General features: G+C 34.7%; 3 protein-coding genes across 3 annotated transcripts; 2 read left to right on the top strand and 1 right to left on the bottom strand.

Annotated features, from left to right (window-relative positions):
* Positions 1-25: 25 nt before the first annotated feature.
* LOC100371345 (NADH-ubiquinone oxidoreductase 75 kDa subunit, mitochondrial-like) lies at positions 26-19,391 on the bottom strand. Its single transcript, XM_002742105.3, has 15 exons — positions 19,341-19,391; positions 16,816-16,995; positions 16,443-16,550; positions 15,690-15,848; positions 15,377-15,519; positions 14,511-14,574; positions 13,844-13,898; positions 6,597-6,763; positions 5,900-6,109; positions 5,370-5,455; positions 2,995-3,190; positions 2,449-2,673; positions 2,036-2,301; positions 1,300-1,498; positions 26-563 (listed from the first exon to the last, which is right to left on the bottom strand). Exons 2-15 carry the CDS (start codon positions 16,984-16,986, stop codon positions 414-416), a joined length of 2,199 nt encoding a protein of 732 aa, XP_002742151.1. The 5' UTR covers positions 16,987-16,995; positions 19,341-19,391; the 3' UTR covers positions 26-413.
* A 71-nt stretch (positions 19,392-19,462) lies between these two features.
* Positions 19,463-20,743, top strand: LOC100372105 (tRNA-specific adenosine-34 deaminase regulatory subunit adat3-like). Its single transcript, XM_002742110.4, has one exon. The coding sequence runs from the start codon at positions 19,494-19,496 to the stop codon at positions 20,637-20,639; it is 1,146 nt and encodes a 381-aa protein (XP_002742156.1). The 5' UTR covers positions 19,463-19,493; the 3' UTR covers positions 20,640-20,743.
* Positions 20,744-22,374: 1,631 nt separating this feature from the next.
* Positions 22,375-27,006, top strand: LOC100371190 (elongation factor 1-beta-like). The gene is made up of 7 exons (XM_002742104.4): positions 22,375-22,538; positions 23,175-23,297; positions 23,745-23,883; positions 24,068-24,128; positions 24,593-24,718; positions 25,769-25,836; positions 26,840-27,006. The coding sequence occupies exons 1-7, from the start codon at positions 22,459-22,461 to the stop codon at positions 26,924-26,926; spliced, it is 684 nt and encodes a 227-aa protein (XP_002742150.1). The 5' UTR covers positions 22,375-22,458; the 3' UTR covers positions 26,927-27,006.
* The last annotated feature ends 346 nt before the right edge of the window (positions 27,007-27,352 follow it).

The raw sequence follows: 27,352 nt of genomic DNA, 5'->3' as shown, positions 1-27,352 counted from the left end.
CATATGAGTAATAATCACAAGGCACTGTTTTTTATCTGTTCTTTAATCAACCAACAAATCAAATTAAACTGAACATGCACACACATATCATTTGTCCAGCACTTGAGAGTGGTTTTTCATAAACTATGCACGATGTGTGGTTGATATAAAAGATAAGACAACAACCCTGGAAAACTATCCTGTGACAATAAATGACGTACAAGCAGCAAGTTTAACAAATCTGCGTGCGTTATTCAAATTATTATCTCTTCTGCATCTAACTCATTGTCGCATAAACTGATGGTACCACCCGGTCAACAATGGGCTTTACAAAATGCCAACTCTGAGTGTCTTTAAAAAAGAAAACAAAATTCAAGCATCAATTTTCACTAACAATATACTAAAATATACAATTCTTAAATTTTTACATGTTTTTATTTTCGTTGCTCAGCTTCAGTTGACGCAGCTTTCACACATTTGGCCATAGTCTTGGATGCTCGACTGATAGTGTCCGTCATGTAGAAGTCTTTGAGACTCTGTTGTTGACTTGCAAGTGGTGTATTCAACAGCTGTTGTTTAATATTCTGAAATTGAACATCAGAGATGGGATAAGGAATTGGCACAGAGAAATATTGTGATTGCATCTAAAACACGCACATCAAAACACTATCTCAGAAGACTACCATTTGCAGGTTTTTGAAAAATGGTCAAGTCAAAATTATTATTTTAGAGGTACCGTAAATGTTAGTGAATCTGCAGCCATTAGGTCTGTTTGGGTAATAAAGATTCTGAAGTCACTGTTGGCTTTTGGACTATTAAAGACACAATTTGGATGACAACATGCATACAACAATGTATGTTGTAGATAATTTAATTGGATAAGCAAAACGTTGCTTTAGCGGTGCACAAAATTGCACAGATTGCTATTGTAGGTACCAAAACAATCGGTGCATATGCGTACTAGACAATACAGTCCAGACAGTTTTTAGTGCATGATAAATCATAATTCACTGTGTTCATCAACATGCATTTAAAATGTAATGTTCCCATCTGTATTACCGGTACATCTTTAAACTGTAGTTTAATGGCAGTATAGTTGCGACAGAAATCATACTACTGGTTTGTGTTTAGGACTGTGTAATGGCATTACAGGATTATGACACCATCTACTGTTTAGAACCTAACATTCAAATCACCGAGATATCTGTGATTGCATATAACTATATCATGTAATAATAAATTAATGTACTGTTTTTGGTGTGAGGTTTGAAACTATTACAAATCATATACAATATATAAAACATGAATGCATTAACTGACCTTAGATAATTCCTCAGCTTGTTTAAAATAATTAGCGTCCTCCACATCCCCGTATCTTGTCAGGTTAGGAGAGACTTCTGTGAGACGATCTCTCACTTCGTGTAGTTCGTCGTAAGGTAACGTATAGCCAAGTACTTCAGATAACGCCCGGATGATCTTCCAATCATCTCTAGCGAATCCTGGTGGTGTAACAGCTAGTCTGTTAAAAATAGAAAAAGCCAATATTTAAATACAAGTTAAAAGTACTCATATGCCTGTAATGCTTTGTTTGTTATCAAGAATGAATATTGATATTATGGCTGGTGTCAATGTACAAAACATAAGTGCCACTGTCATTATTAAGGGGGCGCTGCTACGTCACAAGATGTTTCACGTTGCTAAGACGCGAGCTCTGTGCGAGCTGGTGTGGAACACCAGGGAAAATACATTGTAGCTAAATCCCAGGAAAACAGCATAAAATAAACTTTGAAGTAATCCTGGACAAGAAAATTTATATATGTTGGACATGTAGGAGTGATCTTATTACACTGTTCAGGGGAGTCTCAACAACCATTCCAAAGTATCGTTTTCTTTGAGTTTTGGCCTTTGTTTTCACAGTGATGGTTGCCAGGCGGTGAAAATACCAGGATGTCCACCCCGAGAATACACCATTGTGAAATTCTGGATGTGCCCAAAAAATGCAATTTTACATGACACTTCGGTAAGCCCACCAGTACACGATCACACTAACTCTTACTTTGTTTGTTGTGCCCGGCCTTCTGTGTTAACATAAGTGCCAACTTTCTCTGTATATGCAGCACCAGGTAAGATGACATCGGCCATACTAGCACCACTATCACCATGATGCCCTTGATAAATAACAAAACAATCTTTGGGAAGATCATCTCGTGTTATAGTGCCCTCATCAGCGCCAAGCAGGAAGAGTACTTTGGGTGGGTTATTACGAATAGCTTCCACGCCTGCTTTGTAACCAAGATCTAAAGCAGCAACTTGTCCTGCTACCTGTATGTCAGAAAAAGGTTTTTTTTTATAATGTTACACAAATATCACATGTTGGACAACTGAAACAAGCATTTAAATCATTATTAATCCTCAAGCCTGCTTCAAGGAATGTACATAACCAGTAAATAAATTAACTATTATACTGACCCTATGAAGTACATTGAGTACCCTCCATCCTTCATCCACCTGTCCACTAGCTCTCGCAGACTGTGCAATATTAGTCACTGCTGACAGGATAGCCTGGCCGTCTTTACGCTGTAAAGCGCCACTACCAATCACCACCATGGGTCGTTTGGCAGATGCCAGCTTTTTACAGAATGGGTGTTTACGATCCACAATATCTTTAAGGACAGTGGTGGAGTCACCAAGGTGCTATAAAAAGTTAATTTCATCAGCATATTAAGGATGGTCAAGGCAACACAGAACAGGAATTGTCAAAACCCTAAGTACATTATTCTTTGTGATTAGTGGTTCTAATGTGCAAAAGCAAGACTTGGGTTACTCAAACTACAAAAGGCTGCCAAAGTAAGCTTTAACACACTAGGAAAATCAGTGACTGTTACCATGGAAACAAGTTAGAGCAACCTGATTTGTTATCTTTTCAAGAATCCTTTCTCTTTTGGTTACAAATGCCTGGTTCTTTCCAATTGGTGACAACACAGGTGAAAAATGAAATGCCTTTGTTTCACTTACATCATATGTGTAGGTCAAATCCACTTTAGATCCCACTACAGCAACTTCCAAGTCATTAAGTCGCCAACTTTTTCTGATACGGCAATTTAATAATGGAGCTTCATATCTAGGATTAGTTCCCACCAGCAACAAGAGATCAGCTTCTTCAATTCCGGCAATACTTGTGTTCAGCAGATAGTTGGAACGCAGATCAGTCCTGTAATGTGGATTGATTGACTGATCATTTGAATCAAATACTTCTAGTAAAATACTGGAATGCTAACCCCTGAAAATAGGGTAGGCCCAAGAATAAATGACAACACTCCTCACAACACATCCCAAACAATGTGAAAATTACCTGACATGAGCTAACGCTACCCGGTTAGTAAATATGTAAAATGAAAAAGATGATTTATGAATTCTAATTTTTAATTGGTATGTGTCACATTATTGTTTATTGCCTTTAAGCAAACGTGACACTGAACAACGATTGTTTTTTCTCTGAAAAGGAGAAACTAAATAAAATGTTTTTTTTCATTTCTGAACATATGATCAAAGGTTGCATTAATGCCAAAACATGTGTCCAGGTCATAACAATTATTGAAACAAGTCATTGTCAATGACACGTCCCCGTTCCATTCATATTTGAGTGACATATACATTCAAAACAGCAACAATATGGATGTTGAACTGCATTCAGTAAAACAAAATAGCCACCAGTCAGATATTTTCAACACAATCCAAAAAAAAATTTAAACTAAATTTGCCCACGCATGACTAAGATTCAGTTCCGGTATGGTGAAAATGTGAATTTTTGACCTTAAAAGGACTGGCCCAAATGCACAGGCATATGTATGATATAATGTATGATGTGTATGTGAAGTTTGAACTTGATCTGTCTAGGCATGTCCGAGATCTGGATCGAAAACTAAATTCTTTAAAACAAAATGGCCGCCAGTTGGCCATTTTGAACTTGATCCAAAGAAAAATTGGTATGCATCAAGCTTATATTATGTTTAAATATGCACTAAATCTTAACAAGATCCATCCATGCATGACTGAGATTCGGTTCCGGAATTGTGAAAATACGCGATTTTGATGCATTTTCGGCCTTAAAATGGCCATCATTCAGCTATTATTAAGCGGATCATGAAACAAATGAACATATCTATTTGTGACATGATGTACCATGTGTGTGTGAAGTTTGAACTTGATCAATCCAGACATGTCTCGGATACGGATCCAGAACTGAATTCTTTAAAACAAAATGGACGCCAGTCGGCCATTTCGAACTTGATCCGAACAAAAAAAATTACGTGCATCAAGGTCCTATTATGTTTAATGTATGTACCAAATTTGAATAAAATCCGTCCATGCATAACTGAGATCTGGGTCCGAAATGGTGAAAATGTGTGATTTCAATGCATTTTCGGCCTTAAAGCAGCCACCATTTGGCTATCGTTAATGAGATCATGAAAAAAATGCACATACATATTTGTGACATGATGTACCTTGTGTGTGTGAAGTTTGAACTCGATCAATCCAGGCATGTCTCAGATACGAATCCAGAACTGAATTCTTTAAAACAAAATGGCCACCAGTCGGCCATTTTGAACTCGATCCGGGAAAAAAATTTACATGCATCAAGGTCCTATTATGTTTAATGTATGTACCAAATTTGAACAAAATCCGTCCATGCATAACTGAGATCCGGGTCCGGAATGGTGAAAATGTGCAATTTCAATGCATTTTCGGCCTTAAAGCGGCCGCCATTTGGCTATCGTTAATGAGATCATGAAACAAATGCACATACATATTTGTGACATGATGTACCTTGTGTGTGTGAAGTTTGAACTCGATCAATCCAGGCATGTCTCAGATACGGATCCAGAACTGAATTCTTTAAAACAAAATGGCCGCCAGTCGGCCATTTCAAGCCCGATCCCCCCAAAAAAATGACGTGCATCAAGGTCCTATTATGTTTAATGTATGTACCAAATTTGAACAAAATCTGTCCATGCATAACTGAGATCCGGGTCCGGAATGGTGAAAATGTGCGATTTTGATGCATTTTCGGCCTTAAAATGGCCGCTATTCGGCTATCGTTAATCGGATCATGAAAAAAATGCATGTGCATATGTCCCATTTAATGTGTGATGTATGAGTGAAGTTTGAACTTAATCGGTCCATGCATGTTCGAGATACAGGTGATCACGGACGCACGGATGCACAGACGCACGGACGCACACAGGGCAAAACATAAGTCATAACATAACGGGGACTAATTAAAATGAACAGATCCGACTGGTGTATAAAATTAACGACATATGTATTTTGGTGTTGAGGTAGAGATGTGTTATTTGTAAGTACATGGCTGATATACAGTGACAACCTACCCAGCACCATCCATTGGGAATATCTCTTCTGTACACAGTGATTCACTTCCCATCTTGTTGAGCAAATCTTTCAATGACATTAAAGCCTGAAATATAAGAACACACATAAATACTGAAATTATGTGGACATTTCTGAGCCTAACATGACACACATTTGGCAAGGCTGCAGAAAAAGAAAGATCGTTTATAAACAAGACAGAGCTTACAGGGTTAGGATACACTCAGGTAGATGGTGAGGTAAGACCAGAGACGGGTCACTCAACAGTCTTAATAATATTAAACAATTTCAAAATATAAAATACAAGATAATCCTCATCAAATGAGTCTGAGGGAGACCAACCCAATTAAGTAAGAAAACATTCTGGTTTACAATTTAGAAGTACTGGTGTCAGTAGAAATGATTTAAACCCTGATGAGATGATATACATGGTCAGATGGTTTACTGACACAGGACATGACACCTATTGTTTGTTGAGCTAAACATGATTCAGAGTTTGGTACATTATAATGCAAACTGTGTTAGAACCTACCTCTGCATCAACCATGCCTCCAGCAATAGCCGCTATTTCATTAGTTTTGACATCAGAGAGTACACTTGATATGCGCATGAAGGCATCTTCCCAACTGCATGGTGTTAACACACCCTCATCATACTTAATCATTGGTGATGTTAGCCGCTGTCGTTTCAAACCATCATATGCAAACCTAGTCTTGTCTGAAATCCATTCTTCATTGATATCCTGTAAGGAAGAAGTCATGTTACTTTTATTTCAACAAACTGCACAAAGACTCAGAGGGATAAAAGAATTAGGACAGGTCTACAACAGAGATTTATTAATGTAGGTTTTGAAATAAAGTTAATTATACACAAATTATCTTATTGATTATAATGCAATGGCAGAAACCTCAGTGATTTGTACAAATGTCGAATAATACATTACAATGAAGGTATTGATTACCACATTTTTACTGAATTAAGTATTTTGGGATAATATTTAAATTGTGCAATGTTTTTTGATATTTTTCACATCATCACATAATTTATTCCAAATTACAAGTGCTTATTCCAAATTACTGATATGTAAATGAGAAGAGTCCATATTTAGTGGTAGACTACGAAATTTATATCCATCAGATTGTGACTTTATTATGTGATTATGTTTTCCTTTTACAGAGCTACGTTTATTACCATAATTAGGTCTTTATTCGTACTGCAAAACATTTTACCTCATTCAGCCTTGGCAAGATTCTCATGACTTCTCCAGTTCTAGTACTAACAACAATATTACTACCGACTGCATCCATCACATCAACTGATTCTGTCTTTCTAGTTTCCCATGGTCTGGCTGTGAATGCGTATGGTTTGGACGTCAAAGCACCCACAGGACAAAGATCTAGCAACAAAAATGATTGTGAACAAAGAAATGTCATTTTAATACAGAGACACTTTTTGTTGTATAGCAATTCAACTAGCCTACCTTTTAGACATTTGATAGATTTTCAGCACTCCTTGGATATTTGTGAATATGAATACTATTGCAACTGAACTGTAAAAACATGTATAGCAATTCAACTAGCCTACCTTTTAGACATTTGATAGATTTTCAGCACTCCTTGGATATTTGTGAATATGAATACTATTGCAACTGAACTGTAAAAACATGTATAGCAATTCAACTAGCCTACCTTTTAGACATTTGATAGATTTTTCAGCACTCTTTGGATATTTGTGAATATGAATACTATTGCAACTGAACTGTAAAAACATGTATAGCAATTCAACTAGCCTACCTTTTAGACATTTGATAGATTTTTCAGCACTCCTTGGATATTTGTGAACATGAATACTATTGCAACTGAACTGTAAAAACATGTATAGCAAATTCAACTAGCCTACCTTTTAGACATTTGATAGATTTTCAGCACTCCTTGGATATTTGTGATTATGAATACTATTGCAACTGAACTGTAAAAACATGTATAGCAATTCAACTAGCCTACCTTTTAGACATTTGATAGATTTTCAGCACTCCTTGGATATTTGTGATTATGAATACTATTGCAACTGAACTGTAAAAACATGTATAGCAATTCAACTAGCCTACCTTTTAGACATTTGATAGATTTTCAGCACTCCTTGGATATTTGTGAATATGAATACTATTGCAACTGAACTGTAAAAACATGTATAGCAATTCAACTAGCCTACCTTTTAGACATTTGATAGATTTTCAGCACTCCTTGGATATTTGTGAACATGAATACTATTGCAACTGAACTGTAAAAACATGTATAGCAATTCAACTAGCCTACCTTTTAGACATTTGATAGATTTTTCAGCACTCCTTGGATATTTGTGATTATGAATACTATTGCAACTGAACTGTAAAAACATGTATAGCAATTCAACTAGCCTACCTTTTAGACATTTGATAGAATTGTCAGCACTCCTTGGATATTTGTGAATATGAATACTATTGCAACTGAACTGTAAAAACATGTATAGCAATTCAACTAGCCTACCTTTTAGACATTTGATAGAATTGTCAGCACTCCTTGGATATTTGTGAATATGAATACTATTGCAACTGAACTGTAAAAACATGTATAGCAATTCAACTAGCCTACCTTTTAGACATTTGATAGAATTGTCAGCACTCCTTGGATATTTGTGATTATGAATACTATTGCAACTGAACTGTAAAAACATGTATAGCAATTCAACTAGCCTACCTTTTAGACATTTGATAGATTTTTCAGCACTCCTTGGATATTTGTGATTATGAATACTATTGCAACTGAACTGTAAAAACATGTATAGCAATTCAACTAGCCTACCTTTTAGACATTTGATAGATTTTTCAGCACTCCTTGGATATTTGTGAATATGAATACTATTGCAACTGAACTGTAAAAACATGTATAGCAAATCAACTAGCCTACCTTTTAGACATTTGATAGATTTTTCAGCACTCCTTGGATATTTGTGATTATGAATACTATTGCAACTGAACTGTAAAAACATGTATAGCAATTCAACTAGCCTACCTTTTAGACATTTGATAGATTTTCAGCACTCCTTGGATATTTGTGAACATGAATACTATTGCAACTGAACTGTAAAAACATGTATAGCAATTCAACTAGCCTACCTTTTAGACATTTGATAGATTTTTCAGCACTCCTTGGATATTTGTGAATATGAATACTATTGCAACTGAACTGTAAAAACATGTATAGCAATTCAACTAGCCTACCTTTTAGACATTTGATAGATTTTTCAGCACTCCTTGGATATTTGTGAACATGAATACTATTGCAACTGAACTGTAAAAACATGTATAGCAAATTCAACTAGCCTACCTTTTAGACATTTGATAGATTGTTCAGCACTCCTTGGATATTTGTGAACATGAATACTATTGCAACTGAACTGTAAAAACATGTATAGCAAATTCAACTAGCCTACCTTTTAGACATTTGATAGATTTTTCAGCACTCCTTGGATATTTGTGAATATGAATACTATTGCAACTGAACTGTAAAAACATGTATAGCAATTCAACTAGCCTACCTTTTAGACATTTGATAGATTTTTCAGCACTCCTTGGATATTTGTGAATATGAATACTATTGCAACTGAACTGTAAAAACATGTATAGCAATTCAACTAGCCTACCTTTTAGACATTTGATAGATTTTTCAGCACTCCTTGGATATTTGTGAATATGAATACTATTGCAACTGAACTGTAAAAACATGTATAGCAATTCAACTAGCCTACCTTTTAGACATTTGATAGATTTTTCAGCACTCCTTGGATATTTGTGAACATGAATACTATTGCAACTGAACTGTAAAAACATGTATAGCAATTCAACTAGCCTACCTTTTAGACATTTGATAGATTTTTCAGCACTCCTTGGATATTTGTGAACATGAATACTATTGCAACTGAACTGTAAAAACATGTATAGCAATTCAACTAGCCTACCTTTTAGACATTTGATAGATTTTCAGCACTCCTTGGATATTTGTGAACATGAATACTATTGCAACTGAACTGTAAAAACATGTATAGCAAATTCAACTAGCCTACCTTTTAGACATTTGATAGATTTTTCAGCACTCCTTGGATATTTGTGAACATGAATACTATTGCAACTGAACTGTAAAAACATGTATAGCAAATTCAACTAGCCTACCTTTTAGACATTTGATAGATTTTTCAGCACTCCTTGGATATTTGTGAACATGAATACTATTGCAACTGAACTGTAAAAACATGTATAGCAAATTCAACTAGCCTACCTTTTAGACATTTGATAGATTTTTCAGCACTCCTTGGATATTTGTGAACATGAATACTATTGCAACTGAACTGTAAAAACATGTATAGCAAATTCAACTAGCCTACCTTTTAGACATTTGATAGATTTTTCAGCACTCCTTGGATATTTGTGAACATGAATACTATTGCAACTGAACTGTAAAAACATGTATAGCAAATTCAACTAGCCTACCTTTTAGACATTTGATAGATTTTTCAGCACTCCTTGGATATTTGTGAACATGAATACTATTGCAACTGAACTGTAAAAACATGTATAGCAAATTCAACTAGCCTACCTTTTAGACATTTGATAGATTTTTCAGCACTCCTTGGATATTTGTGAATATGAATACTATTGCAACTGAACTGTAAAAACATGTATAGCAATTCAACTAGCCTACCTTTTAGACATTTGATAGATTTTTCAGCACTCCTTGGATATTTGTGAACATGAATACTATTGCAACTGAACTGTAAAAACATGTATAGCAAATTCAACTAGCCTACCTTTTAGACATTTGATAGATTTTTCAGCACTCCTTGGATATTTGTGAATATGAATACTATTGCAACTGAACTGTAAAAACATGTATAGCAATTCAACTAGCCTACCTTTTAGACATTTGATAGATTTTTCAGCACTCCTTGGATATTTGTGATTATGAATACTATTGCAACTGAACTGTAAAAACATGTATAGCAATTCAACTAGCCTACCTTTTAGACATTTGATAGATTTTTCAGCACTCCTTGGATATTTGTGAACATGAATACTATTGCAACTGAACTGTAAAAACATGTATAGCAATTCAACTAGCCTACCTTTTAGACATTTGATAGATTTTCAGCACTCCTTGGATATTTGTGAACATGAATACTATTGCAACTGAACTGTAAAAACATGTATAGCAATTCAACTAGCCTACCTTTTAGACATTTGATAGATTTTTCAGCACTCCTTGGATATTTGTGAATATGAATACTATTGCAACTGAACTGTAAAAACATGTATAGCAATTCAACTAGCCTACCTTTTAGACATTTGATAGATTTTTCAGCACTCCTTGGATATTTGTGAACATGAATACTATTGCAACTGAACTGTAAAAACATGTATAGCAATTCAACTAGCCTACCTTTTAGACATTTGATAGATTTTTCAGCACTCCTTGGATATTTGTGATTATGAATACTATTGCAACTGAACTGTAAAAACATGTATAGCAATTCAACTAGCCTACCTTTTAGACATTTGATAGATTTTTCAGCACTCCTTGGATATTTGTGATTATGAATACTATTGCAACTGAACTGTAAAAACATGTATAGCAATTCAACTAGCCTACCTTTTAGACATTTGATAGATTTTTCAGCACTCCTTGGATATTTGTGAATATGAATACTATTGCAACTGAACTGTAAAAACATGTATAGCAAATCAACTAGCCTACCTTTTAGACATTTGATAGATTTTTCAGCACTCCTTGGATATTTGTGATTATGAATACTATTGCAACTGAACTGTAAAAACATGTATAGCAATTCAACTAGCCTACCTTTTAGACATTTGATAGATTTTCAGCACTCCTTGGATATTTGTGAACATGAATACTATTGCAACTGAACTGTAAAAACATGTATAGCAATTCAACTAGCCTACCTTTTAGACATTTGATAGATTTTTCAGCACTCCTTGGATATTTGTGAATATGAATACTATTGCAACTGAACTGTAAAAACATGTATAGCAATTCAACTAGCCTACCTTTTAGACATTTGATAGATTTTCAGCACTCCTTGGATATTTGTGAATATGAATACTATTGCAACTGAACTGTAAAAACATGTATAGCAATTCAACTAGCCTACCTTTTAGACATTTGATAGATTTTTCAGCACTCCTTGGATATTTGTGAATATGAATACTATTGCAACTGAACTGTAAAAACATGTATAGCAATTCAACTAGCCTACCTTTTAGACATTTGATAGATTTTTCAGCACTCCTTGGATATTTGTGAACATGAATACTATTGCAACTGAACTGTAAAAACATGTATAGCAATTCAACTAGCCTACCTTTTAGACATTTGATAGATTTTTCAGCACTCCTTGGATATTTGTGAACATGAATACTATTGCAACTGAACTGTAAAAACATGTATAGCAATTCAACTAGCCTACCTTTTAGACATTTGATAGATTTTTCAGCACTCCTTGGATATTTGTGAACATGAATACTATTGCAACTGAACTGTAAAAACATGTATAGCAATTCAACTAGCCTACCTTTTAGACATTTGATAGATTTTCAGCACTCCTTGGATATTTGTGATTATGAATACTATTGCAACTGAACTGTAAAAACATGTATAGCAATTCAACTAGCCTACCTTTTAGACATTTGATAGATTTTTCAGCACTCCTTGGATATTTGTGAACATGAATACTATTGCAACTGAACTGTAAAAACATGTATAGCAATTCAACTAGCCTACCTTTTAGACATTTGATAGATTTTTCAGCACTCCTTGGATATTTGTGAACATGAATACTATTGCAACTGAACTGTAAAAACATGTATAGCAATTCAACTAGCCTACCTTTTAGACATTTGATAGATTTTTCAGCACTCCTTGGATATTTGTGAACATGAATACTATTGCAACTGAACTGTAAAAACATGTATAGCAATTCAACTAGCCTACCTTTTAGACATTTGATAGATTTTCAGCACTCCTTGGATATTTGTGATTATGAATACTATTGCAACTGAACTGTAAAAACATGTATAGCAATTCAACTAGCCTACCTTTTAGACATTTGATAGATTTTTCAGCACTCCTTGGATATTTGTGAATATGAATACTATTGCAACTGAACTGTAAAAACATGTATAGCAATTCAACTAGCCTACCTTTTAGACATTTGATAGATTTTTCAGCACTCCTTGGATATTTGTGAATATGAATACTATTGCAACTGAACTGTAAAAACATGTATAGCAATTCAACTAGCCTACCTTTTAGACATTTGATAGATTTTTCAGCACTCCTTGGATATTTGTGATTATGAATACTATTGCAACTGAACTGTAAAAACATGTATAGCAATTCAACTAGCCTACCTTTTAGACATTTGATAGATTTTTCAGCACTCCTTGGATATTTGTGAACATGAATACTATTGCAACTGAACTGTAAAAACATGTATAGCAATTCAACTAGCCTACCTTTTAGACATTTGATAGATTTTTCAGCACTCCTTGGATATTTGTGAACATGAATACTATTGCAACTGAACTGTAAAAACATGTATAGCAATTCAACTAGCCTACCTTTTAGACATTTGATAGATTTTTCAGCACTCCTTGGATATTTGTGAATATGAATACTATTGCAACTGAACTGTAAAAACATGTATAGCAATTCAACTAGCCTACCTTTTAGACATTTGATAGATTTTTCAGCACTCCTTGGATATTTGTGAATATGAATACTATTGCAACTGAACTGTAAAAACATGTATAGCAATTCAACTAGCCTACCTTTTAGACATTTGATAGATTTTTCAGCACTCCTTGGATATTTGTGATTATGAATACTATTGCAACTGAACTGTAAAAACATGTATAGCAATTCAACTAGCCTACCTTTTAGACATTTGATAGATTTTTCAGCACTCCTTGGATATTTGTGAACATGAATACTATTGCAACTGAACTGTAAAAACATGTATAGCAATTCAACTAGCCTACCTTTTAGACATTTGATAGATTTTTCAGCACTCCTTGGATATTTGTGAACATGAATACTATTGCAACTGAACTGTAAAAACATGTATAGCAATTCAACTAGCCTACCTTTTAGACATTTGATAGATTTTTCAGCACTCCTTGGATATTTGTGAATATGAATACTATTGCAACTGAACTGTAAAAACATGTATAGCAATTCAACTAGCCTACCTTTTAGACATTTGATAGATTTTTCAGCACTCCTTGGATATTTGTGAACATGAATACTATTGCAACTGAACTGTAAAAACGTGCATAGCTTTTTTAAACACATCCATTAATCCAGCTTTATTTTAATTCAATTTTTTAAAATTTGCAATAAACCATAGATCATTTTACACTTACCAATGATATTCCCCGACAGCTCTGATAAGAACATTTTTTCAACATATGTACCAATCTAGAAGTGAGTACACACAAACAAATTCAGTAAGATATACACAAAACACACTCAGTTATAAGAGATGCAAGAAATCCAAGCAATAGACTTATTGAGGACAGACAAACTGGATAACTTTTGCTTAGACTTGCTGTTCAGTTGAAAACTAGAGATCAGGGTGGATTGTTCATAATGCAGTAAGTTTTATAGGGTTTTATCACAGCAAAGAAACTTGTAAAGTCAGGAGTTGAGATCTTGAGCCGAGCAACAAACCCCTTTGTATTCCAGTTATTGACAGGCCAATGAATGGTAAATGCAGAGGACACTGCCCAGCACTGAATGTTTCAACAGCTACGTAACTAAATAAATGAAGAAACAAATCATAAGCTATTTTATTTCAAAAGTACCACTAAAAAGAAAATAGAATATAGTCACGTACTGAAGCGAGATGGGGGGGGGTCATTGTATCAAATAATACATCAGACGAAGAATGGGTAGACAAACATCAATCTACATGTGGGAAAGATGTACATGGCTACCTTGGCTAAGATCAACAACTTATATGTGGAGTGGGTAATCCTAGCAATTTGAATAGCACACAGTGAAGCCAAAATGACACCCTTTCTTTATTACCTGTATGTCATTGCCTCTTCCAGTTGATCCTAGATCTTCAACACCAGCTATTTCATTACCAAATCTGAAATAAAATGCATGGCAAAAATGGTAATGCATATATCTAAAAATTAATACCATGGGTTAACAAGGGTTACTTAGCAAAGGGCTGAGGGGAAATATACTTTATGGCAGGTTGTCTATTTTAGTCACTTTTTAGTTTTAGTCAGCGTTGGAAACTTGCATATCAAAATTATCATCCTCAACATAACCCAAGAGTTACGTGGATAAAAACAACAAATTGACAAATCAAAGTGTTGATGACTGCACCCTGGGGACAGTGGTTGTTTTAGGCATGCTGGCTCTCAGGATTGTAAGTGCCAACGTCAAAACAAACACAGCTAAGAATCTTCAAATTGATAGGCAGATATCGGTTTTCATTATCAGGAGTACAATTCAGGATCAATAAAGTATTGAAGATTGTGTCCTAGTGATGCACTAAGTAGCAGGTAAAATATTCAGAGAGTCTGGACTAAATCACCATGTACTGAATGAACGAGTGATCAATTTACATATAATGCATCAATATACCATAATTTTCCAGTTTCCAAGCTATGCAAGAAAACTTCTTGTATCATAGTATCATGTTCAAGGTAAATTCTGTGTTTATGTCAAGTAAGATGAATATTGAGGCAGCTTTGAATATCAATCAACAGAATTGGTCAATGTATTATAGGCAATGTCCCCACAATGCTAACTCAGGTGTGAGGGTGATTGCATCCTAAAAGTATAAATTGGAGGAACAATTATACAAACTTGCTCAATATTTCTGAGACTTGCTGCTATAAAGGAATATGAACTAACACTACTGTAGCATCAAACCTTACCTTACACATCTTGTACAATGAATACATCTTGTCATTATAGTTTGAACAAGTGGTCCTATGTCTTTATCTTCAACAGCTCTCTTACCAGAAAACTTATTATCAACAAATCTACTACGATCACTGCCAAAGGCCATTGATTGGTCCTGGTGAGAAAACATGACAAAATACAGTTGTATTACGGATACGATTAGTGGACAACTACTGAAATTAAAATTTGCCACAGAAAGTAAAGCACAAGTCTGTGTAACCATCATAATGACAAGTTAATGTGATATTCTGATGATGATCACTTATTATCTACAACACATCTCACCTGTAAGTCACATTCGCCACCCTGGTCACAAATTGGACAGTCTAATGGATGATTGACAAGTAAAAACTCCATGATTCCTTCCCTGGCTTTTCTTGTCATCTCCGAATCTGTTTTAATCCTCCATCCATTCATTACAGGCATAGCACAGGCTGCTTGGGGCTGTATACAAATATATTGTTGGTTTCAATACTGATATCTCATACAATGCTTTGTGACAGCTATTGCTGACATATGTACATGTATGTAAATGAGAATATTCAAATTGTCATTAATGCATTTCATGTCCTAAAGGCAATATAGATCCATATCTCAGATTGTCAGATATTCACAGGTAAATTACACAAGTGATCTTAGTATTTTGACGAATCAAAAAGCAACAATTAAAAATACCAAGACTGAGTAGAAATGAGCAATATCATGGTATTGTCATGTAATAACCTGCATGTGCTATGGGACAAATACAGACTACCCAGTAACAGTATTTTATTTTTTCCTTTGCAACTAGACGCATACACTCACTGAAAGCATACTGATAATGACAGACTGCAGCATTTTCTGTTTGATTAATAGTACACTGTGGAACACCAGTTAAAACATATCAGGTACATAATATATACATTGTTGATCAGCTGTCACCACTGTCAACACTCAAGGTGTCAATAACTCCAGTTTAGCAAGTAATTTATTGTAATTTATTATTTCGATTCATAAGAAAAATCTTGAAAACAATTTACACAAGCAATTATTACCTACCTTTGGTGATTTCTCCACCTCAACCAAGCACATCCTACAGTTTCCAGCAACAGAGAGGCGTTCATGGTAACAGAAACGAGGAATTTCCACTCCCACCATGGCACATGCCTACAAAAATAATGTGAAAGCATACAACATTACGGTATTCCATGACAATGCTATTTGCATTAATTTATTTCCTATATATCGACAGGCAGCTAATACAGTGATGTACATAAATGCCCTGGTAAAACAAACAACTCTTGCAATTGTACTTGTATTCATCATCAGTTCACTCAACTCCTTGTTCCTTCATATGCCATTTCTCTTTGTTCATTCCTGTCTATTCAATCCCTATACCATAATTAGACAATTTATAAACCAATCACTGTACCTGTAAAATAGTTGTTCCTGGGTCAACTAGCACCCTCTTATCATCAATAAAAACTTCTAATTTTTGCGATGCCGGAGCAGCAGATGAGTTCATGCGCTGACATGTTGTGGCAGCAGCAAGCCTGGAGGATGTACTCCACAGTCTGGCTAACGGTGAACACGCCCTCAACATTGTGACCACCTGGTGACAACAAATGAGGAAAAGTTACAGATTGTTCACAAATATAAGGAGATATTCTTGAATTATTTGAAAATTTAAATAATATGTGTACTGTAATGCATACAGTGACTATGTATCAGCAAGATGTCTGCCTTGCTAATAGCCAAAAACTACTGAACAGTTCTACTGTTTCAATTGTGGTTGAGTTGAGCACCTTGGAGTGTCATCAAGTCACTGATGATAGACTAAATAACAGTGATGCCGAAATGATCATGAAAACTGCTCCCTATCAGATTCCTTTGGAATATTGCATTATACCTTGGTACATACTTGCAGTTTTAATTCTAACAGTTGGTTTACCTGAAACAGTCACCTGGGTGCTACATGCAAGTGGTCAAAACAGTGGATTCAGGGGTTGCATTAGTGTTCCATAATGTGGAGTCCCTGGAACCATTCCATAATGTGGGTCCCTTAAAAATATGTGGAGTCCCAGTTGCGACCGCACTTAATTTTTTCCAGAATAGTTTTTGCACGCATTATTACACAATAAACATAAGCAGGCATTAATCACATTTATACTGTACTTTATTTACATGTTCATTCCACCCTTTACATGTCAACAATCTGCATTATTATATGGTTTTCTTCTATTTTTGCTTTTATTAAAATATAATGCTGTTTGTACAAAATTTAAATCATTACTGGGTTTACCCTCAAGTGAAATTTTCATAAGCCTAGATAAATGAGCTGGTTTCAGATAGCTTTGTCTCCAGAAAACAATACACCTAAAATTTCGTACATATATGATCTTACGCATGTCTTTAGAATATCGTCTGGGAGGTGTGAAATACATATCGCTTAGCATAGCATCGCCATTTAGTTTCATCCTATTAGCAACCTGCATAAATTAGCTGGTCAAAATGCATTCTGCTTGTCTCAGGATTGACTGTCGGAGGGGAGCTCATACTTTCCATTATGCAATGTAGATGCTAATAGATGTTTTTGAAGACAATGGCACATTTACATGCTCTATGAACTTTGTATGCAGGCCAAATGCACACAATGCCTTTATACTTATCATAATACGATGGGCATGTGTGCTCATCAGTTCAAAAATTCATGCGTCCCACGCAAAAACTATGCTTCCCAGAAGCAGAATTCCGCATTAATGCAAACCTTCAGTGGATGAGAAAATGTCTGAATAATATGAAACATTGACTATATTTAAATTACATCCGTTGACTAGCTCTGTTCTGAAGCATGTTTAATTTGTAAATGATGTTTCTCTGTAAAAATCTGTTTTCATTTAGATTTTGCAAAAAGAACCTGCAAGAAATACAACTAAAATAGAAGCCTCAAAATAGCGAATATTTACAACATAGGAGCCTTCTACACTTGAATACAATAAATTACTATGTTAGTTATCACAAGTATAGTGGTACTTTCGATATGCAAATTTCCACTAGTTGAATGCAAAGCCAACAATGTTCAATGAATATTGCAATGCTACAAGGGAAATTGATGGGAAGATTACATGCTATTGGTAGCTCAACAGCAGCTTGGACTAGTTGATTTTAGACAGCGTCTGATTAAAAAAAAAAATTCTGATGCTGGCACATTTTGACAGATCGCAGTGAATTCTGAAAAAAATTCAAAATGGCTGACATGCCAGGGTCTGATCTCTCTCAACTTTTACCATTTGCGAAGAGGTTTGCATTTCGGCATTAAGGTCTGGCCTGTATACCAACTCTGCCGTGTACATGTATACAGACAAAGCACAGGACCTATCCGGACCAAAATGATAAGACAGCAAGGGTAAGAGTGTCACTGCATTTGCAAGTCAAATTCAGTTGTAGAGTGCATATTTAACTATAATATGAAATAATTCACCATATTACCATAGACATGTGTATAAACACGGTCCCTTTATAAGTCAACAGAGAAAATGGTTTAATAGTAAACAAACGTATCGGGACACTGACTGCAGACACGACCTCTGGTTGAGGTCACAGCCATTGTGCAAAACAGTTTATCACGTTGCATTAATACCTTTCGTTAGGCCTTTCAAAACGTGGATATCAAGCGTAATTAAACTGTACAGTCTAAATATGAATACATACAGTGTCAAAATAATTAACTATACAACAGCGATCGCCAAAAAACATGAATCCTATCTGGATACTGGAATCGAATAATGGAGGCCAAACTTTTGTCACGAGAAAACCAACGTCGTCTCTCGTTAGAAAGGTAACACACATTCCGTATATTGAAAGTAGGATTTGGTAAAGTGGTTCAGCTAGTTTCATATGGCTACGAGTAATGCATATCCGAAAATAAAGACTCTTTAAATTAAATGTTATGCTTACCTGCAAAGCTAGGTGCCGATTATTACTCTCAAAATGGCGACCAACGTGCAAGGAATTGTGGGTCCTCCATAAAAACCGTTTCCCGGTTTGGTCGAGTGATGGCGCAATTCCAAAACATCAGCTGGAGTTCACGAACTGAGATGTTGAGTGATCATGGCAAAGAAACAGAAAGTCTCAGATTGTGGAGTTGATAATTTTAATTGGAAACCTACGTTTGTGTTATCTGATGACGACACGCAGCCTGTAGAACTGGTAAATATTCTTGCTGCATCGATAACAAATCGGCAGGATACATCCCAGATTCTAAAATCTCTCTCAGAATTGTTTCCATTGAATGGACTCCATCACTTGAAACGGGTAAAATCTTGCAAAGGTGAAACAAAAAATGACGTAGCGTTACAAATTATTATATGCTTAGCCAGTGATCAACACAGCCAGTCAAAACATGTAAGCTTGAAACAGATCTTTGGCGATAAGCCTTTTGCGGGTAAAGGTTTGGGACCACCATTTTTAACCAAAGCTGCCAAGTTTCCACCCAGGACAAGACAGCAGTTTAAAGATGCCTCCATATACTGGCCAACTTCTTTCCATGAAGATAAACACCTGACCCGTGCCATCGCAGGACAACTATTTACTGTGTCAGAAAAACATAAAATTCAGTGTTACATGGAGAAAGCTGTGGCTGTTGCCAAGACTGGCAAAGAAAGAGGGCAAGCACCGATTGGTGCTGTGATAGTCGACCCGATCAATGAAGAAGTAATTGCAGTGTGTCATGACTTAAGAAATGTCGGGAGACATCCATTCTTCCATGCTGCGATGATATGTATTGATCTTGTAGCAGCAAGTCAGGGTGGTGGTACTTATAAATACAATGAACCAGGCTTCTACAATAAAAACAGCCAATATAACTCAGCAAACCAGGAATGCAAGGAAAGCAGCACAAGTGATGTAAACAGCATTTCAGGGAACCACAAGGATCCATGTGCATGTAACACAAATGGAGAAGATGGAATTTCCACTCAACAGGTCACAACAGATAACATCGCATTGCTGAGTGGAGACAAGTCTGGACCATACCTTTGTACTGGATATGACCTGTATATTACACACGAACCCTGCATTATGTGTGCCATGGCTTTAGTACATTCCAGGATTAATAGGGTATTCTATGGAATAATGTGCCCTAATGGTGCACTAGGTAGCAGGTACAAGATACACACACAGTCTGGACTGAATCACCATTTTGAAGTTTTTAAAGGAATTTTGGAATTGGATTGCAATCAGCTGTTGAAAACTTGATTTTAGTAAATATCTATATACTGAATTTAACCCTTAAGGTTAGAGATTGACCATTTTAAATCATTAAGATTAAAACAAATGCAATCTAGATACCGAGAGAAAAAAATTGCAAGCAAGATGCAAGATGTTACAGGAAAAACTGTTGGCATTTTGAAGAAAGATTAAGATCTAGAGACAACCCCCCCCCCCCCCCCCCGTGAAAAATTGTACTAGTAATAATCTCCCAGTCACCTCCTATGATTTCAAATAGCCTATCTCTTAATCAGTGACCAATCCTGTGAAAATTAAAACATATATAGAATTTTATTATACAAGAAATAAAGTAATGCATATTTAAATAAGTTTAATAAATGAGGTATTTCTAAACAAAAATCAAATGATTGAGTATGTAAATGACCTTTTGTTCACTTTTGTGAAAATATTTTTTTCAATTCAATTGTAGTTTTATGACAGAGATTCTTATACTTGTTATTGTATTTTTTAAAGAAAAAACATTGTTAGGAAGCATGCAAACAGACATGCCGAGCTGCCAACCATGTCAACCATCATTGCCGATTACAGATATTTTGTTCTGATGTGACACATACAGTGACTTCAAGGAGCAGTACTACTCAAAATATTGTGACCACACTTTATGTATCTGTGTAATTGATTTGAACCACTTTGCTTTATTTCATAGTAAAATAATAATATATAAACTGAATATTGTTTGATGATAATTGGGCAAAGTGATCAGGGAAATGAGCTATCTAACAATCCATGTACATGATGTATTATTAGAACAATAAAATTATGAAATATATTGTTTTTACTCTTGATAACTTTTTTTTGTGCTGTCGAACATTTGGTGAGGGCTTTATTCATAAAAGTGACAGATATCAAATATATTTGTTACTACAAACAGCAAACAAACTGTTTCTTGATTAAGTGGTTGATTGTTCACCACAAACAGCAAACAAACAAACATTTTTTTGATTGGCTGGATGTTTGAGTCACCACAACCAACCAGCAAACAACATACTATTTCCTCAATGTAAAAGTACTGTCGGTGCCATATTGATTAGTTTTCTCTTAGTTTCTATAGCATTATTTTTTTTATATACAAACTTTAAACCTAAATTATTAAGTAAAATTAGCATGTGCTACATAAAGCAACCTTTATATAACAATGGTGTTCTTAAAACAAGATACAATTTTGAAGTGTAGAAAGATTATATGTTATTTTCTGTGAGACATTTGGTTTCTAGGTCACTTACTTTTGTTGCACACCAAAGTTATAATAATTTGAATATAAATGACAACTTACCAAATGTATTTCAAATTGTAACATAATAAAATATTTGTGCACAATACATGTAGTTAAAATTACTAGTAATTAACAAATTAACATTTTTTATTTTTATATGTGCTGCTAGTTAAAAGACAATAGAATTCCCGCATAGAAATATTATGTAATCTAATCTGGTATAGTGAAATCGGACATTTACTGGAGAAATGAAATAACATCACATTATAAGGCCCTTTAGCTGCTCCTGTAATTGCAATATGATAATTATTGTAACATGCTGTATATAACCGTAGAACATATTCAAACATTCATTAGTTACTACGTAGATTCATAGAATATTATTGCTATATTTTGATGATGGGAAAATACTAATACAATGCAATGTTTTTTTATTCGATTGACATTGGAAACAGAATTGTATTCACACATTCAACAAGTTAGGGGGTTACAGAAAAGCCGGTCCTTTCCTCGCTGACTGCACGTCGAACGCCACGCTGCCATTTAACAACTCTACAAAAACGTCCATAAAACATGGGTTTTGGTGATCTAAAAAGTCAGGCTGGTCAGAAAGCTTTGAATGACTTCTTAGCCGACCGTAGTTACATTGATGGGTGAGTGTTGCAGTGTTGCGGAGAAATTTGAGAAAAAATAGTCGATGGTATAGCCCGACGGGGCACTGCCTGCTTGCCTGCCTGCCTGCCTGCCTGCCTGCCTGCCAGCCAGCCAGCTGGCTGGCCGTTTCACATCATGTCAGTTTATCTCTTAGTTGTACTCGATACAAATGACTGTCAAACTGTTTCATATCATATATGTTTTTAGCTACATGCTTATACATAGTGGTTATTTTGTAGAATGTATTACAAATGTCTGGATACTGGAGAATAAAGTTTATTTGGTAGTCAGAAACATTGTAGACAAACTTCTCGTGATTTCGCAAACAGTTATGCTTACTGTACCAGCCCAAGAAAGTTGAGTGATAGTAGAAACATGGAGCTATGGTAGAAAGATGGGCGTATAAAATATTAGCCATCAAACGACAGTAAAATAGCTTTCAAAATAGACTGAAATCAACTCAAATTTTTCTTCAAAATATCATTAGAGTGGAGAAAATTTATTACTGTTTGACAGGTTTACTTGCAGTCTAGCATGTTTGGTCTAAAATTATCCACAATGGTACAGTTGTACATCAACTTGAATTTTGGTGGTGAAATATTGAACTAAAATAAGATCATTGCGTTTTATTATAGATATTCTGCATCTCAGGCTGACGTTGTTGTATACCAGGCTCTGTCTGGTGCACCTTCAGCAGATTTGTTCCATGCGTTGCGTTGGTATAATCAAATAAAATCATATGCCAGCCAGTTTGATAGGTAAGTCTGTTTTTGTTTTTGTTTTTGAAGGGAGAATGTATATTGACATGCTCTAAGATATTTTAATCAGATTAGCAGTGCTGCTTCACGCTGTATGAGGAGACATTTATACTAAAATCTTATGTTAAATCAACCATTGAACTGAAAATGAAACTATCAAATTCCGCAAATTGACAAGTTTAAAGGTTTTTCATAGAGATTAAATGTCACAAAAGTCAATGCAACTCTGACTAAAGAATCACAGTGAATATGTCATACCAACATTTTCTGGAATTTCATTGATTCATAAATTGTTTGCAAATTTATGTTCTGAGTCTGTCTTGAATTTTACATACGTGTATGTCACAAGGGACCCTTATCATACACTTCGCGATTATGTATCTCTGAATTATTACAAATGCATCATATTTATGATATAGTGAACCAAACCAAGATTTTGTTAATTAGTCTTCCAGGTGTCAAGAAACCTGTTAGTGAGTATGGTCCTGCAGGTGTAGCAGCGGCTGCTGCTCCTGCGGCGGCAGCAGACGACGACGATGATGACGATGACGATGATGATGTAGATCTCTTTGGATCAGATGATGAGGTAATTGCACGTGACCTGCACAAATAATCTTAAAAAAGTTATGGAAACGTCAATTATCATAAATAATTATTCAATCTACCATCCAGTTTTGTTACTGGTAGTACCTAATTTCCATTCATACATTTGACAGTAATGTTCATTAAGTTACACTCTGTTTTAACTAATCTCTATTTTCTCAATACAGGAAGAAGCAGAAAAGTTAAAAGCTGAAAGAATTAAAAAATATAATGAAAAAAAAGCAAAAAGTAGGTATTTGTCAAGGGTATGTATGGAGTCTGAGGAACAGAGATGAGGTCCCATTATATTGCTTAACTTTTCAAAACTGGGATTTTCTCGTGCTACTGTCAGTAGCATTGATTTGTGTTCTCGTTATCACTTCATAATTATGCATTTTTTTGATTTGGATGAATAAATCTGTAATAAAAAACTAGAATATTTATAACTATTGTGGCATTGAAATAAGTTTTGTACAGATAATTTCTTTATTCAGGTAAAATTTCCTTGTAATTCATAAAAAAAAAAAAAGTTGGGGTTTAACATTTTATTATCATCTGTATTTAATTTGTTTCATTTTATGGTTACCTCAGTTATATTTTTAGATTAAAATGTTTACAGTGTAGTTTTTTTGAGTGTTTTTCGCACATATTTTTTTTAAAATTTAGCCTTAGTACCGGGGTAATATCTAACATAATTGACAATTTTTTTTCAGAACCAACTTTGATTGCGAAATCAATGATTATTTTAGATGTGAAGCCATGGGGAGATGATACAGACATGAAAGCCATGGAGGAAAAAGTTAGGACAATTACATCTGATGGTTTAGTTTGGGGAGCATGTAAGTGGATTTACTTGAGCATTCCTTAGAAATTGAACAGTTTTATTTACAGTGTGTATATCTTTGTATAGTATTCCAAGATACTCACCATTTCAATAGTATTGTGAATATGAGTGTGATTGGATATACGGTAAAGAAAATAAAGTACCGTATCATGTGTTACTGTAAACTACTTTGATATAGCTACATGTCATATCAGCCAATTTAACCATAATGATATAACCCAATTAATGAATGAATTAATTAATTAATAGAATCTTAATTAAGCCAACAATCGCATTGTAAAAATATACTTTCTTTTAAATTAGAGAAATTATAGTTTAGCTGATATGCTAGCTTAAAACGCGTTTTACAGTATTCAATTCACCATTACCTTTCACCTTTAGCCCTTAACCTTTCACCACTCACCACAAAACAGACAAAATTTGAGGCTATTTTCATTTTTTTTTAATTGTGTGCAATATTTGGCTGTGTTTGTCCCAATCATCTGAAGAAAAGTGCAGACTATAAACAGGACTATTTTGTGAATTTGTGATGAAAAGAGGGAACTGGTGGTGAAAAGGTTAAGCCTTTGAACACTAAAGTCAACTTTGTCAATAGAGCCGCATAATTGTTTTCAGATCTTTTTCATCAAGTGTGATCAAAACAATGGAGAACTGTCAGTTTGATCCAAAAGTAAAAAAAAAAATACAGGGATTAATCTACCAAACAAGATTTCCATCTAATTTGTCAGTGTTGTGGCTACAACACTGTGTGCGTTGGCTTTGGTTATGAAACAAGTGTGGTATTTCATTATTTGTCAGTGTTGTGGCTACTACACTGTGTGTGTTGGCTTTGATCATGAAACAAGTGTGGTATTTCATTATTTGTCAGTGTTGTGGCTACTACACTGTGTGTGTTGGCTTTGATCATGAAACAAGTGTGGTATTTCATTATTTGTCAGTGTTGTGGCTACTACACTGTGTGTATTGGCTTTGATTATGAAACAAGTGTGGTATTTCATTATTTGTTCAGTCTTTTGTATAATAAATATTTGATATTTATTCACAGCAAAACTTGTACCAGTTGGCTATGGTATTAAAAAGCTACAGATTTCATGTGTTGTAGAGGATGACAAAGTAAGTACCGGGGTTATATACAGAGATTACTGAATTTGATTTATTAGAAACGTCTACAATTTACACAGCATCACTAAGTTGGAGAGTTTTATGTAAAATCCCACCCACACAAAAATGTTTGGCTCACATGCAATTTCTATTTAAAGATGTGCTTCTAGTAGAGAAAATACAGTACTGTAAAATCTATATTAGAAACCACGGCTTATATTAAAATGGTACAATGCAACAGAGGGGATGCAGCTTCTATTAGAGCATCTACACAAATGAGAAATGATGAATTTTTTGTTCTCAATTATTCAAAAAGAATTTGGTGTGAATTCCATTAGGGATGCGTATTCTAATGCGGATTTTACGGTACATGCAACCTACATTGGGAACATGCTTCTAGTAGAGCAAATATGAAGATGGAAATAATATTCAATTAAAACACGATTTGACTTAGACATGTTTTCTACATTATTAATGGCACTAATTCTCAAAAGGCCAAGTTAATGTTACAATTTGACAGTTCTTGGCTCCAGCGTATACCAAGCAAAACCTTGCATGTGTGGGTAATCTAGTTCCACTGATATATCTACAACCAATGAATGGATAAGAATACAAATTTGTACATGTATACTGTTTGTGCAGATGAATCTCTGATGAATTTCAAATGATCCGTTCATTGTAATCAGTAAATTTGCAAACTAACTATTTTGACAATATTTAATGTATGCATATTTTTTGTGTAGGTGATATTCTTAATATTCTTCACTGAAGGATGAAGGAAATAGAATAAAATCCAAGGAATATTCCTTTGTTTCTATATTTTACATTCAACTAGTCTAAATTCAGTAAAAATAAATACCAAACAAAACATCTAAAAGACTCATTAAAAATTAATTCCAGCTAAAATAAAGTATTTGTTAGGTTACCATATTTGCTTTTAAAAGGGCATATCCAAAGTACACATGCACAAACTATGCATAATTAAAACCGTTTATCTTTCACGGTGTTTTTTCAGGTTGGAACAGAATTCTTAGAAGATAATATTACGGCGTTTGAAGATTATGTGCAGTCAGTTGATATAGCAGCATTCAACAAACTTTAAATGGCTTCTATAACATAAATATGTATGGATAAACTGTGAATGTGATGGAGAGAGAAATAAAATTGACGGTTGTTTGAAAATGTGTAGTGTAATGTTTATAAGTAATTAAATGTACTCCATTTAGTAATATTTCTGTGTTCTTGGCTTAGCAGTTTAACAAACATTCACAAAATTACAGACCAATATTTTTATCTTCAGACATGCACTCGATGGTGATTATGGTATTTGTAGTTGTTTTATGAAAAACATACTCCAAATTCACCATGCACTTTGATATACATCAGTAATTCAAAAACTGGAGCAATTTTTTTTTTACCTCCGCTGTCATAGTGAAGCTGTTCATATTTTTAGGCGGAGCTCCGTCACAGAACATTCCATGAACATTCTTAGCAAGGGACGTACTACTGTACCATGCATTTCTATGGG

The sequence above is a fragment of the Saccoglossus kowalevskii genome, chromosome 7 (genome assembly GCF_978046115.1).
Source record: "Saccoglossus kowalevskii chromosome 7, keSacKowa6.1, whole genome shotgun sequence".
Classification (NCBI taxonomy): domain Eukaryota; kingdom Metazoa; phylum Hemichordata; class Enteropneusta; family Harrimaniidae; genus Saccoglossus; species Saccoglossus kowalevskii.
This window is presented reverse-complemented; position numbering and strand designations above follow the sequence as displayed.

Excerpts from the sequence above, each read along its gene's own strand:
- LOC100371345 (XM_002742105.3), bottom strand. The coding sequence starts at position 16,986 with ATGTTGAGGGCGTGTTCACCGTTAGCCAGACTGTGGAGTACATCCTCC. Across the intron at positions 15,520-15,689 it reads GTGGCGAATGTGACTTACAG|GACCAATCAATGGCCTTTGG; the intron begins GTGAGATGTGTT and ends TTTTCTCACCAG. Across the intron at positions 13,899-14,510 it reads GAAGAGGCAATGACATACAG|ATTGGTACATATGTTGAAAA; the intron begins GTAATAAAGAAA and ends ACTCACTTCTAG.
- LOC100372105 (XM_002742110.4), top strand. The coding sequence starts at position 19,494 with ATGGCAAAGAAACAGAAAGTCTCAGATTGTGGAGTTGATAATTTTAAT.
- LOC100371190 (XM_002742104.4), top strand. The coding sequence starts at position 22,459 with ATGGGTTTTGGTGATCTAAAAAGTCAGGCTGGTCAGAAAGCTTTGAAT. Across the intron at positions 23,884-24,067 it reads TCTTTGGATCAGATGATGAG|GAAGAAGCAGAAAAGTTAAA; the intron begins GTAATTGCACGT and ends TTCTCAATACAG. Across the intron at positions 24,129-24,592 it reads TAATGAAAAAAAAGCAAAAA|AACCAACTTTGATTGCGAAA; the intron begins GTAGGTATTTGT and ends ATTTTTTTTCAG.